This window comes from Poecilia reticulata, linkage group LG9 (assembly GCF_000633615.1).
Source record: "Poecilia reticulata strain Guanapo linkage group LG9, Guppy_female_1.0+MT, whole genome shotgun sequence".
Lineage (NCBI taxonomy): Eukaryota > Metazoa > Chordata > Actinopteri > Cyprinodontiformes > Poeciliidae > Poecilia > Poecilia reticulata.
In genome coordinates, this window is record NC_024339.1 from 18,671,332 (window position 1) to 18,687,182 (window position 15,851).

The window sequence follows — 15,851 nt, forward strand, 5'->3', positions numbered from 1 at the left end:
GATCCTCCATATGTCTTTTTTACTGCAGTGAGCCTCGATGTAGCCAAACTGTAACCAAGCATTTTGACGTGCTTCAATTTTCTGCCACAACACGCGAACTTCCCCATTCACTCAGTGCATTATTGTTCCACATCGCTTAGGATTTGTTGCTGCGCGTTTGAGCAGTGTGAAGGAAAGAGGAGACCAGCTGCACAGGCAGGCTGCGAAATGAGATGCAGGTGATCGGTATCGGCAACCAGAGCCAGTGATTGGCACTGACTCAAGAGCCAGTGCCGATCGGGCTATTCCTTGAGCCATTCCTTGAGCTATTACTTGAGCCCGATCATGCACTTTTTCACGAAAATCGGCCGAGTATGATCGGTGACTGATCGATTGGCACACCTCTAATACATATGGAAAGATTTTTCTTGAGGATAATGTAACTCTCTGAAGACAGAATTTTTTTTTCTTTTTTAATTGCATATTTGGAAATATCAGCTGTTTGTCTTTTGTTTTATTTGTCGTGCAGTTTCTGCAAGTCTGGGAAAGGCAGTTTTTTTTGTTGTGTGGTTACAATGTGGTTACAATGGGAAATCTTTAATATGATTACTTTTGGTTGATTTGGTTCTCTATATGATTAACCTTTGTTAGGATACATCTGAAATTTTAAGTTTGACCTTCCTATTAAACAACTAAAAAGATTAGACCGTTGTAATTCAAGACATCACTGAATTCTGCCTCAGAGCAACCAGTTGAAAACTCCTTATAGAAATACAACTAACACATTGACTTGCCATCATGGGATAGGCAAGAGTGTAACTAACAGCATTAACACATCCCTGGTCAGAGAGGCAGCTTCACAATACCTTAGCCGCAAGCTCCACACAAAAATTCATAATAGAAAAACCCAACATGGCTGTTCTTGATCTTTTATTCACTCTCTGTATGTCTCCAGAGGGGCCTGTGTTCAGTCTGATAACTTTTTGATGTGACTGCAGGCGGTTTTTGCTCAAAGACTGCTGTAGGCTAGTGGCTATTATTTGCACAGAAATAACTGAATTTGACTGAAATATCCAATGTTCATTGCTATGAATATGTGAGGATCACAGTTTCAATTATTGGGGTGCTTATTCCTTGTCTGAATGGATTACACATATTGAAACATACGATTGTGTATGTTAACTACTGTTGTATATCTTTGGATCTTATTAATCAACTCTGTATGACAGCTTGTTTAGAGTTTCATTTAAGGACTTTTTTGTTTACAACAAAGAATAAACTTATTTAAAGTATCTATTTTTTTTATTGTTGAAAGAATTTATTTTAAGCTTGCCATTTTTAGTCTCTTACTCTGACCTTATAGAGACCTCAAATACTGTATTAAAAATGTATTTGAGGTGGGTGTGGTGTAGATATAAAGTGCAACATTCTTGCGATGAACAGCACATTATTATCATGTAAAATAAGTTCTTTCTGAAAGCATGTTAATGACACAATCAATCATTGCTGAACCAAGAAATCTGGATTGTTCTGACTAAAGACGTATTGATCAGGCTTTTTCTAGCTGATTGTAGATTTCTGGCTGTTTCAGGATAAGTTTTGTTTTGTTTTGAAAGTTATAGCAAGGAAACTACAGGGGCGCCTCCCATCTCTCTTATTAATCAAATTCTGTTTTTGTCTGTCATTTTAACCAACTTTAATCTTCCAGCACTGTTTGGAAATGAGCAAAACAACAAAAAGAATAGCATTTTGTGCAACAAGCACGTAAAGCACTTAAAAAAGCTGCTGCTTAATTCTGCAGGATCAAAGCATCCATCCTTAACCTTAATCTGATTTTCCACATACTCAAAAGAAAAAGCATCAAAGAATTTGAAAAAAAAGTAGGAATTCATTGTGATTTTTATGAGCAGGGGAAGAACACCAACACTTTTCAGTATTTGACCTGCTGATCACCAGTAAGAAATTATCAATAGAAAATTGGCCAAGTTCTATTTCTGGATAATAGACTGATGCATCACCAAATCTGACCTTGGAAGGTCATGATAAGCAACAACTACTGCCTGATTCACCACATTAAATAGTACCGTGCTGTTTCTTATACTGCATTGTTCAGAAAGATCAAATCTAGCGGTCGGTGCACAAACACATCTTTACATTATATTAATCCATTTCTGAAGCCATGTTAAACTCCATGTTTCCTTGAGCCTGTTATTAGTAGGTTCAATTTGATTATCCACACACATGACTGATTACAGCCTGACCTGTTGAATCAGGATAGGCCGTCAGGTGGAGTATTATGTATTTTTTTTTATTTCAGGCTCATTTTATACCACAATTAAGTAAATGTCACCTTCTGTTGCTATAAAAATAGTGCATGTATCAAGAACAACTTAAAAGATGTTTGACTTCAAATCATGTCCGCATCTGGCACCTTGAAATAGGCCTCTGTCACTTTAAGGACCTCCTACACTTTCCGACTCTCCCCCTTCAGCACATCGTCACAACACTGCTTCTCCATGCTGTCCTTCCATGCTGTTTACAACTGTTCTTAGAAGTGTTGTAGTTTGTATAATAAGCTCAGCAGAGGCGCAGTTCCGATAGGTGTTTGCTAATTGCTGCTACCGCTAGTCTGGGGAAATGTGTGTGAGTTGAGGAAGTGTGAATTTATGTGGAGCAGGAAAAGGACTGGTGACTCTAAATAAAATCTGTTTGCATCTTTAAAAAATTCTTCACATCAGGCCACGATCTACAGAAATGCTATAGTTACTGACTCCTGTCAGTCTTGATTGAAACGCTTAGTCCTTTATTTACCACATTAATTACTGCTATGCTATTTTCTGCATGTGAATTGTCCAGTTTATGTCCAGTGCTTCATAAGGCAAATATTCATATGCAGAACTGCCATCCTTCCAGGAACCACTGTGTTTAACACCATGAGTTATTTTCTTCTTGCGTTTTCTTCTACCCTTGCTCCCTTTCAACCCCTGTTCCATGTCCCTGTGGTCATTTGTATTCATCCACTTTCATTTGCTGTCACCCCGCTTCAGTTACAACGTGCTCTGAGCTCCCCTCTCGCTTGGCAAGCTGTTCTGCAACTTTTCCACCCTCGCCCCCCATCAGTCCCCTTCAGTTCTTTCCCCCGCCCTACCCATTTTCTCTCATCATGGCTGGCTGGTTCATCACGGCACTGTGTCACTCACTAAATAACAACTCTCACCGTCCTCTAAAACAAGCACGACCGAACCCGAGACACCATTCAGCACACGAAGAGATTTTGGTGGATCCTTTGAATCAATCCCCGTCAGGCTTTTTATTATTTCTTCATTTTCTCCTGGCAGTGAAGCCTGAAATACTTCCTGAAGGTTTTAGCTTAATGGGTGATTATTCAGTCTTGATGCACACTCACTTTGAGTGGGCATGCTTTACATTAGTAATAGTTTTTCTTCCCCTTCTCTGGCACTTCATGGATGACTTACAGATTTGGCTAATTAGAGATAAAACTGGAAATTTGCATTCTCAAATACAGTTTTGGAAATCAGAGCAACAAATGATGCCATCACTGCTACATAATTATTTTGGTAGACATGAACCTCTTTGCACATCTGCCAAAATGCATGTGTGTGTGTTTTAAGCCTGCAGAGACAAAGGGTGTGACCTTTAACTGTCAATGGGCGAGGGACCACACGACTGTCCCTCTGAGGGCTGGGTACTGCTGCTCCAGCCAAAAATCTGTCCAAAAAATATTCTCGTTGGGCCAGAGGTACCAGCTGCACAGAATAGTAGCTCATTGTTTAATGAAGAGATGAAAGCATAGAAAGCAGAAATGCAAAAAAGTGTGAAAAATAAGATATATTCATGTATTAAAGGTAACACACAAAATACCTTTCAGGTATGGAGTTTCAGACCTAGAAAGAGACAATCAGTTCCTTCGTATGAATAAATGTGAAAACGATGTCAGTTCTCACATTCTCTTTGCTTTCAGGTGACATTTTGTACGATTGCACCTAACATGATTTTGATGATAAAATTTTGCTTTTTTCTGCCAGGCCGTTATCTGTGGGGTAGAGATGCAAAGCTGCTATAATTCTTTTAGAATGCAGTATCATGGAGATCATTATTTTCTGCATGAAACCCTTGGGAGCTGCTGATAATTACTGTGGCACGATTTGTCATTTGCAGTAACCACACCCCCTTCCTCCACTTGAAAGAAAACAAGTTAATTTGGCAATTGTGGTTAAAATTTCTTAAATTAACCCCATTTAAATGTGTAGACATTTTCACACTGTTTACAAAATTAAAAGGAAACAGTGGCACTGTTTGTTCATGTTTATGTTAAATAATGAGTTGCCATTTTGCAGTGGTGCTACTACATTCCTCTGAATAAAATAGCAGGTATGGCTGATCAAGGTCTAAATACGGCAGCATTTTTACATGACAAAGAGTAACAGAAGTTGCAATAGTATAAACATCCACATAATTGTTGGGCGCAGCATATGGGGGACAGCTTGCCTTGACATGAATGAGAAGTTTTGCTGCATGTTTCTGATAATTTTTGAACAACTGCTGCCATCTGTTGGCCAAAGGTAGAAACTAAACCAAGATATTAAAAAGTGATTTCTGTGGTACTGTCTAATTTGCTGCTGTCTGAAATAAAAATGCTGGGACCTAACGGAACTTTTCAGTGTACTGATGATTTTCTGTAGTAGACCAGTTTCACAGGAAGTTCTGCTTCTGAAGTAGGTGATTCTCTTAATAAAGAATTAGACTTTTAATGTATTTTTTAAAGTAAATATTTAGCAGCAATGCGGTGTTTTCAAATGCGGTAAATAATTTTATTTGCTTACATGCACATATTTGTCAGCTGCAACATAACTTCCATGTCATGTTCCGCAGCTCAGTGATAATCTGTTACTTTTGCGTTCAGTCTTCAGAAAATATAATAAATACTTACAGCATTTTGCTGATGCTGCATGGTGCCGCAGTGGTTTTCACTGTTGCAAGTAGTTCTGGATTTGTATGGCAGCTTGTGGTCTTGCTGCAAGGAGTTTGCATCTTCTCCTCTTGCATCCATGCATTTTGATCAGTAGCAAAATATATAAAAAATAATATAAGAGATGTATCTGTTTGAAAAAAAGAAATACAATTTTATTTTAATTTAAAAAAATGGCTAAGCAAAAATTATGTATTGGCTAATATTAAAATGACTTGGCTTATAATAAATTTCAGCATATAATCTTAAAATTTTAAAATGACTCATGAGCTTTATTAACTAGTTGGAGCAATGATGGTAATTTGTTTCACATTTAAATAATTTTCTGCCTTTAAATACCTATTTTTACTCTGTGGCTTTCAACTTGAGTGGAGCTTTAATTATGATTTAATTTTATTTCTTAAATTAATTTATTACTTGCTAAATGATTTTTTTCCCCGCTAACATGTTTTGCAGTGTTTCCTGAATTTCCATCCATCCATCCATCCATCCATCCATCCATCCATCCATCCATCCATCCATCCATCCATCTTCTTACACCCTTATCCCAGTGGGGAGGGGAGGGTTGCTGGTGCCTATCTCCAGCTGTCAACAAGCGTGAGGTGGAGTACATCCTGGACAGGTTGCCAGTCCAATGCATCGCAACACAGAGACAGACAGGACCAACAATCATGGACGCGCACACACACACGCACACACACACGCACACACNACACACACACACACACACACACACACACACACACACACACGCATGCACGCACACACACACACGCACACGCACACACCTAAGGAGAATTCATACAGAGGAATTAACCTGACAGTCATATTTTTTGCCTGTGGGAGGAAGCCGGAGAAAACCCACGCATGCACAGGGAGAACATGCAAACTCCATGCAGAAATACCCCGGGCCGGGAATCGAACCCAGAACCTTCTTAAAATAATTGAGAAAAAATAACTCAAATTGTGTCTGAATACATTATTCCAGTTTCCTGGATAGGGAGTTTTTAAAGATGTCCACTTGAGGGAGACAAAGTTGCATCAGGAGAGTTGATGTATTTTATCTGTAAGTGAAGTTATATTAGGGCCTGCAGTAACCTACAGTAGCCCTTACCTGTCAAGTGATACTTGTTAAAATTGAATTTCTAGTGATATCCTCTGTGTGATTTTAAAGTGTGTGACACAGTTTGCACTTATTCATGAGCACTGTCACATAACCCATCATATGTCTGAATGCTGTAAATGGTAACTATAGCAACAGGTAAATGTAGTAAATCTTAGTCATCCTTGACAGCCTCATGTGAGTGAACTCTGCCAGTAGCGAACCAGACTTCAGGCTGTGCTCACTGAGGTGACGGCATGCTGTGTGCTGCCAAAAGAGAACCGCCCAATCTGTTGAGATTAATAATATTTGTAAATGCAATTTCTTTCCCACATAAGATGCTGCATTGGTGAAATTGGTTTTGTTGTTCAGAGACTCTGGCAGTTGTTTTTCTCCCTAAGGTGTTTTGTCATGCCTTCATCTGAATTTCTATCAAGTTATGTTACTGCTGACCTGAAATCGATGGATAGAACTGTCCTTTGGAAGATTTCTGACCCACTGTGCTAATTTGCATTACTCCAGCTTTACAGCAACATTTATTTAACTTCAGTCCCATAGCAAAAGTAATTAAACTAAAGGAACTAAACTTAGTTTTTTAGTCCATAGCACCAAGAAATTATTTCTTCTGCTGCATTTTCATTGTACAGCTATGTTTGAGTGTATAGATCTCCTTCACTTTCTGCAGATTGGCTTTTCTCTTCTTCCTTTTGTTCTTCCAGCCTTCAGTTCTTGACAAATCCACTTGGCCGTCTCCATCTATGTTGCCCTTGGTAACCAGGGGGAAATGCTCATGGACGTCATGCACAGCAACAAGCGGCGGTTATGAGAAATATTTTATAAAGCAGAGGAGGGGAAGAGAAAATCAGTCAGGAAGCAGAAGCCAAATGGAAAAGTGTGGAAAGGAAGTGCAAAAAAATAAAAAATAAAATAAAATCTGAGAAACATTACGTCTAGTGATGGATGTTTTCTGGCTGATAAAGAGTAATAGACTTAAGTAGCTCTGACAAAAGCGTGGTAATTTTTTGGGTTGTCATTGGGTTTTAATATAACATTTTGGTGTGACTATGTTGACCAACAAATTTACAAAAAAAAGTCAATATTAATTTGGATTGGGAAATTATAGTATGAGCTGCCATACTGTAATCATCAGTGTTTACTCAGATTACAAGTAAAAACTATGCATATTTCTGTGTAGCTTGGGTTATCTAAGTGACGGTTGCATGAGAGATCATTGCCAACGGTGACTCACTCTTTATGGAGATTAGAGAGTCATGTGAGTCTGTCTTTCACAGCTCCTCCTATAAATTTCTCCTTTAGTGACACCGAGAAGCTTATCATACTCGCCTTACTCAGACATAGCAAGACTTGTAATCAATCTACTCCATTTACGGTTCCACAGTTTCGCTGATGTAGCTTGAAAGTAAGATCCTACAGAATGTCCACATTATGGCTGAAGTTTACAAACACAGCTTTGACTATGTGAAACTTCCCTCATGTGTCAAATAAAACTGCAGTTGCTCCGGAGTAATAATAGTTAAACAGTTAGGTAAATAGGGAAGGATTTTTAACCGGCATTATGCCAAAGGAAAAAAAGTATGAATCTAGATAGAAATATTTGTGTCAGTGTCGGCTTAAGAGTATGGGATTTCTGTAGACCTGGCTTTAATATTATAAATATTGCAGATGAAACAAGGTAAAAGACTCCAACACAACTCAGAGTATATAGCTTCTTAATTTAAGAGCCATTTGGAAGCATCACAAACTTTTAATAGCTGGATAACTACCAAAGCTATCTATTGATGGAGAAAACCTGCAATCTGATGCTTAACAGATCCCCGCTCTAGTTTCCACGTCATTTCCAAATAGCTGACATTCTTTCTTCTAAATGAGAAATACAAAACAGACTACTAGTGCAGTAAAGCGTGTAACAGAAGACTTTACTTTTTGAAGTTAATCAGTCTCTCGGACCTGATGATCAGTAATCCATGACTCCCTGTCTCCCTAAAGTATCAGTATGACATGACTTGGAAGCCTCTATCTTTTACCCAATTTTCACTAGGTTGAACGAAGACTTCGGGGTTTTATTTTTATCTTGCCGCAACACATGGAGGATGTAAGGAGATTGGTAGGGGATGTAACTTCATCTACAAAAACCATTGAGCCTGCACCATTGAGGAGCATCTTGGACGTTACCAATAGTATAACAACTAAATGCTATACTTACCCAGTTGATTATTAGCGATGGCAAATGTGATCTCTAAGATCTTTTTAGTCCTACCTTTTAAAGCTGAAAATGCAGATTTAGCTAAAGGAGAGACTTTCAAATTGCTTTGAAATTACTTTCCTTCAAATTACATCACTAATATTATTTATGTAAACTCTTTGGTATTGCTTTGCTTAATGGTCCAGGCATGTTTTGCTGATACTGTGGAGTTTACCTGATGTGTAGCACCACATGTTGTAATGTCTCAGTTGCCTTGTCATTTAAAATGCTAATGATACATTTTGCTGTAGTTTTATTTTTCTTTTTATATTTAAAGCTAAACTTTGAAACTTTGAAATTTTAGTGTCGTGAGTGCCCCTAGGTGGTCAGATAATAAGTAGCTGAATTAATTATCAAATTCCAGCCTTTCAGATCTTTATAACCGCAGATTTATGTGGTGATTAAATTACTTAGGCTACGGTGTTAATGCTGAGAAAAGTGATGCTGGTACATTATTTATTACATTTATTTTTTTATTTTTTAGCTTGAAAACACTTTGTGTCAGTCTTATGTTAAAATATAAATACTCCTTATGCCTACTGTCCAAACTATACAGTACAAGGCAACTATTTTTTTAATTACCATACCATTTGATTTATAAAACTCTACCAGTAATATGAGAATAGACCTTTCAGTGGGATAATTCTCTAAAACATAAAGAGAGATCAAGACAGAAATGTGTCATAAGTTACAATACCAACCTTCTTCTATGGCCATAGGTTGTCAGACTTAAGTTCTTTGTAGCTTGTTTAAACCACTGAAGAGAAGGGAGAATGGTGTGTATGACCTCTCCCTCTATCCTTACATTACATGTCGCTTTGGCAAAAGGGACTTGAATTGTTGATGCCACCAGACATCAATTGTGTCACCAATGATTTTGTTGACAGTTATTTCTTGATGAGGGATTTAAATGTACAATTTTACAATGTGAATGAAGTTATTTACCTCCTTCCACATTCTTCCTGGGGTTGTCAAACAATAATGATGGAGAGTGCCGTATGTTCGGAAAAGTCTACAATATTATCAATATACCTTTAACCAACATTGTAATGACAAAGTGTGTTGGATGCTTTTAGAAATCACCCTTTCTCAGTGTATTCCTAGTTCAGCTCGGTGTTCATATCTAATATTATCTTTCTATTGCATAAAAATATATTTAATATTGAATCAGCAAAAAATTAAACTGGTCAGCAATCTCCCCAGACTGTTATAATGATGTAATGTTATGAGAAATTCCAGGTTTCTGTTCCAACTTTTCACTTTGTATTTCAAACATTCTTGCATGTTATGTTATACAAACAGAAGTTATAACTTATAAAAGCTAAGCTTACCTAAAATTTTAACTCAATGTTTTTACTACATACCTACTTTTTAAGAGTGAGAATATTTCAGCATGTATCACATGGATCAAATAGATTTTCCTTTCCTTATACAGCATCTAAATATGCTGTTTGCAAATTTCACAAAAATTCTAGATGCTGCACCCTCATCATTTATTGATAAAATAGGATACCCATGGACTGGCTGAGAGCTATTAGTCACAGAAAAGGAATCCTTTGATGTTGGTGAGTGTCATCTATAATATCATGTATAATCACTTGTGCAGATTCAAAATCAGTCAGGGAAATATCTCCATATGAATTGGTGCAATACTTAAGTGGTGTTCCAGAGGGCAGTTTCTAAACCTTGGCTCACTTCCTGACTCCTGAGTTTGTTGCATAAACAGGTTGAAGAGAAGTGACTCCAAAGCTCATTTCCCACTGACATCAGCTGAACTATTAATGCTTCCGGATGTGAACATTTTAACATACCGAACTACATTTGTGAACACAAACATAAGTAAATTACAGTACATTAACATTGTTGTGAGCATGTAAACACCAGCGCTGATGGTGTAGAGGTCATTCCATATCACCACTGTGCTTACCACGGTAAGCAAAAGGAATGCATTAGTCTTGTTTCCATAAAGCTTAGGAATGTAAATGGTATTCAATGAGATTCAGTGTTTATGTTTTTACAGCTATATTTTTAGTTCTTTCTGGAATGCTTCATTGGGAGTTGCTTTTGCTCATCAGGCAATATCTGACAGCTTCCCAAAAATACTGCAAAGAGTAGGACTAAGCAGGAAGTAGCATCGTACTGCACTATTGGAAAGCCAAAGCGCAACATATTTATTTGAACTAGATGCTTGCAACCTTGATAACAGAACGTTAAAACAGGACACCGGTTTTGATAGTTTTGGCTATTGAAACTTGACATATAAATGAACAAATATTTTTGATCACGATTACATTTTTCTAACATTACAATTATACAAAGTCTCCATAACTATAAGTGATCTTTTACATTTTAACTGCTAAAACATACAAGTGTTGTTCTACATCATAAGCGAGTTGGCATCCAGCTAACTCTCCAAATAAATATATTACTGATATTGAACGTCAATGAATAGCTCTTGAACTGTAATATCCTATCAAATATTGCCATTCAGCAGTTTTTTGTGATTGTGATTTTCTATCAGTTTGTGTTTTTAATTGTCTTTGGAAGGTTATACATCTTTTATGTAGTTAGCACCATAAATATAGCTAAAGCCATAATTTCCCCAAATCATTATTTTAACTCAAAGATTTTGAAAATGTTTCCAAAGGTTGAAACCTCAAAAGATAAAGAAAGGGCAACTCCATTCTAATACAGTCAGCCTTCTTGTTATCTGCTGAAAATTCTGCTCTCTCCAATTCTCTTGCGCCTGAATTCAGGAAAACTTAACATGTCACAGAAGAAGCAGTTTAATTTTTAATAGCATCTTACATCTCTGTGCTTCATTTGATCTCATTTTGATATTACTTTTTCCTGCTGTAATATCTACACCTTTCTAATATCCAAAGAGGATTCTTGCAGTCTTACTATAACAATCTGGTAAGATCCAAGCCTCCTCATGTCAATTCTATACTTGTATGACTTCCATAAAAAAATACATTTTTTAAGGATGTAAAACGTTTTTAAAAGTTAGAATAATGGTTTAACGAATGCTCTATGCATATCAAGACACCAAGCTTAAGGGAGAATAGGATCTCATTTACAACACAGAAGCCATAAAATGCTCTGGACATTTTATATGCAACTAGAAAACAAACACTATGAGGGAGTAGCAGAAGAATAGGGGTGGGTGTCACTTTTGTTTTGGTAGATCTTTTGCATGTGTTCTTGTTTTCAGTACTGTGTGCAAATACTGATTCAAATGAAATGGTAATTTGTGAATATACAGAGAGTCCTGGTTCTCACACAAGGAAACTTGTGTGGGGTTACTGAACTGAATTCAATGAATAAAGCATGCCTTTAAAGATAATTTTTTTAAACTGTCACTCATGCCCACCATCTCTTCATCCATCCCTCCATGTTCCTCACGGCTTCCCTTCTCTCTGCATACACACACAAGTACGCTCTGACGTTCTCTCTCTTTTTCTCACTCCCTCCCTCTCTGAAAAACTCACACACACTCATGCTCTGCTCAGCTCTAAAGGAGCAGTAGCTTATAAACTGGCTGCAGTAAGCAGTCATTCTCTCAGTGAAGGGAGAGAAGGGAGGGAAAGAGAAATTGCTTTGACTGAACGGACCAGCACTCTGCTGACCTAACTGGACTGGGTCATACTGGGATGTGTTTTTTTTTCTTTTCTGTTTTTTTTTCTTTATTGTTTAAGGCATGTGTTTCTATTGAATTTTGCCAGGCAGGTCCAGGCTCAAATAGACTGAATTAGCGAAGTTCAACTCTTTCTGGGCTTTATGTTGTTGGATTGGGAGGAGTTCTCCTGCAGGTCTGGAGGATTGAGAGCTAGATATGGAATTCCCTGCTTTTTGCATCCCTCTCTCTCCCTCCCTTTTTTTTCATCCTGCCTTCATCTTCTCTCTTACACTTTCACTGCAGACATCCAGTGTTGAGCAGACAAAGGCAGCTGGCTTCTGTGCTTCTTTTTTGTTCATGGGGAATAAGGGAGGAAAGGGAGCTCCCCATCTCTTTTAATTCATTTGCCTTTGGAAAAAGGAGATGCTGGTTTGAGAAAATACCAGCAGATTTTTTTCCCCCTCACTTTATCAGAGAGAGGACTTTTGGATTATTGCTGTTTTTATCATTTAACCTGACACTTCCTTAGAAAACGCACGACTCTAGTGCATTTGTTCTTTATTCTTGCCATTTTTCTCAACGGTCCCCACGTCCCATCCGCATTTCTGCTGGTGGAGGCCGTGGTGGTGAAGCCGGGGTAGGCATGGCGCAGCAGGGAGGCACAGGGGTGGCCCACCAGGACACCCTGGCAGTGCCGCCCATGCCCAAACACTCCGGACTGAACGAAGACCTGGTGAAGATCCTGCGGGAGAACCTGCTGCAGCCGGAGAGGCCGCGGGGACACCGGCGGTCGCCGTCCTCCATCTCCCCACGCCTTTCTCCACGCAACTCGCCGCGACTGCTCCGCCGCATGTTGCTCAACAACAACATTCACAAGCAGAGGCGCTTCACTGTTGCACATACGTGGTGAGGGTCAAATGTCCAGCATGGTGGCTGCATGCAGAGTTCCATGAATCTGTTCTTTATTTGGAAAACGTGTGGTTTTAGCTGCACCCATTGCAAACTTTCAAGCATATAACTTTGCTTAATACTATGTGATAGGGAAGTTACAGTGGAATGACCCCTATGAGTCATTAAACTTTGTTTGCATTTTAACTTGAACACAGTGAGGAACAAAAGAATAATGTGTTGGCAAATACCTCTTCCAAATTCCTTTTTCTGAAATCTCCTTGGAAACCCTCTTCTCACCTTTTGATAATGAGTTTCTGCTTTGCTCTTTCTCACATAATTTCTATTCCAGTGTCTCTCCCTCTCTCTGCTCTGTGTGTCTATTAGCCATTCGTACTTGTCTTTCCCTTTTTACGTCTATCCCCGCTCCCCATTCCTGTACTTTCTCTGCAGTTGTGGTCTCTTTCAGTCAAAATAAAAAAAAAAATCTGTCTTACTATAGTAAATAACGGAAACCTACTACATGTATTCCCCCTCGCTGTGGTTTTCTCTCCACACCTGCCTGCCTGCATTTTTTGACTATTAATTAGTCTTCTATTCCTGGCCGTCTGTCAGCCTCTGTTGCATTCGCCCACACGTCATCCTTTTCTTCAAGTCATATTTGTTCCTCTCTGCACTCTTCCCCTCCTCCCAGCTCTGATTTCCCCCCTTCTAACCAATTATGTCTCCTCCTTTCCCTCCAAAACACCTTCCCTTTTAATCATCCCCTCTTCATTTTTCATCTCCTTTTCCATTCCATTTTTTACCTGCTTTCTCATTTACTGTATGTCTTGTGTTCCACTTCTTCCTCTGCAAGAAGAAGACGACTTCCTTCTGGCATCTTTATCAGACATGATGCAATTCAGAAATTCCTATCTTCACAAACACATCAGGAACCTGGTTATTTCAGCCAAGTGATCAAATTGAAATTGGTAATGTCCACAGCACAAATGGAGGTCATTTAATTATAACTGCACTCAAAAATGGGCTGGTTGGATTTCATTTTTGTTTTTTCATTGTTCTTGATTTTAGGTTACATACCACCAACTGTTTTCTCTTAAGTATAAGGGACGTCTTGTTGTTTGTTTCTACATTTTTTACAAATACATTTTTGAAAAGATTAGCATGCATTTCAGACAGATCCCCTAAGACAATTAATAAAAGCACTTTTTTATGAAATTGCAGCTGCAGGTCTTTTAGGGTATTTCTGTGCACCTCAAACTGATTCTGATTTAAAATAGTCTCAAGACTTTAAATACCAATTTTAAGTCTTACAACAGATTGTCAATATGAGGTCCAGACTTTGGTTGGGCCATTTTAACACATGGATATTCATCCAAACGATTGTAATTCTGGCTGCGTGATGAGAGCTTCTTGTAAGATGAACCTTCACTTAGTCGTTTGCCGGCTCTCACAGGTTTTCTTCCTGCATTGCCAAGTGTTCAGCTTCATCCATCATCCCATCAACTCAAGCTCTCTGAGTGTGCTGAAGCAGCTCATTCCCAAAGCATGATACTGCCACCAGCATTATTCCAATATTATTTTCCAAACCCATTTTATTGCTCTGATTTGCAAGATCCAGCAGCTGAAAGAAAGCCTATTTGGGGTCTTGTACAGTATCATCTTTCGACCACATAGAAGTTGGCATGAAAGTCAAGCAGCCTAATGTTTGTATCTGACCTGAGTACCTTTCACATATTTTTTTCTATTTGTGGAAAACTTCAGAAAGTGCTTCTTTTAGTTCTTTCTCAACAACAGTGTAGCTAAGAAGCTACACTATTTGTTCTCTAACCAAATGGCACATAAGCTTTCATCTGCCTGGTTGCTTTATGTTTGATGCTTTCATGATGTTTGTTTAGCACGTTGGTCAGTCTTGCTGTTTTAAAAGTGCTTATAAGTAGAGTTGGATTGGTTTTAAATATGGAGAATAAATTACACATTGGTGAATGGTGAAATATTTGTAAAAAATTAAGCTAAAGACTATTTGCAATAGACTTTGTGTGAGGGTATCAGAGTACAGGGGCCTGTTTACAAAAGTGCATGCCAACATTTTTGCAATATGCATTATTCTAAAATCCAAATAAAATGAAAAGAAGTGTCTGCAACACGACATGCTAAAAATGTGAATATTTTTCCATTGCATGCAAATCATCACCATGTCATTTAATTCTTAAACAATGACAGACTCAGCGAGGGATAAAATTAAAGAAAAAAAGACAATTGAATTAAATCAATTCAAGAATAGAAAAAAAACTGGCAACTGAAAATGCAACTCACTTAGAGCATCTAATACCACCAGCAAAATATAAATCTTTATCTTGCGAATGGAAATCTTTGGATTTTTCACCAACAATCAACATCTTGATTTTTTTTCTGAAGAATAAAACATGTAACAGTCAGATATAAATAGCTTTCATTTATATATATATAAATGTGTATATATATATATAAACACATTACCTACACCTTCCACTGTGACTGCGACATCTTACACAGAGCACCAATAAAGCTGTGAAAAATTTGTCACAGGAGTCATTTTCGAGGTTTATCTGCCATTTTTATTTCGCCGCACCTTCTGTCTGATAGAATGTCCTATTTCAGTCTCTGTCATACAGGGTTTTTCTTATATTTTATATTATGAATGTTTTCTCCACATTTTTATCTTACTTCCATCTATCTCCAAATTTCGGGGAAATTTCAGGACACAAGATCATGAAAATGTAATTTTATTCATACTAGCAGGTTTGGCTTAGGAATGTGCTGAGGTCTGAATAACTGTATGCATTTTGAAAATCTGACAGATACCACTGCATTTGGCATTTCTTCTCAAGTCAAAAACATACTTAGTTTATAGTCTTATAAAAGTGTTTACTTTAGCCTTTAGTCATTTAGAAATGACCTTTGTACTCGAGACAATTGCCATGTATATATGCTACAAGTTTCTGTAGGCAGTTATAGGTATATTTTTAGA

At 37.9% G+C, this 15,851-nt stretch overlaps 1 protein-coding gene across 3 annotated transcripts in view; it reads left to right on the plus strand.

Annotated features, from left to right (window-relative positions):
* The window catches only part of pde4d (phosphodiesterase 4D, cAMP-specific), a 203,704-nt gene that overhangs the window by 92,243 nt on the left and 95,610 nt on the right, over positions 1-15,851 (plus strand). The window contains exon 1 of one of the 3 annotated variants that reach the window (XM_008418381.2): positions 11,855-12,859. The exons of the other annotated variants lie outside the window; for them this stretch is intronic. Coding sequence (XP_008416603.1) covers positions 12,597-12,859 — 263 coding nt within the window. The 5' untranslated portion in view covers positions 11,855-12,596. Of the gene's footprint in view, positions 1-11,854; positions 12,860-15,851 lie in introns of those variants that run through there. 3 annotated transcript variants of the gene reach the window in all.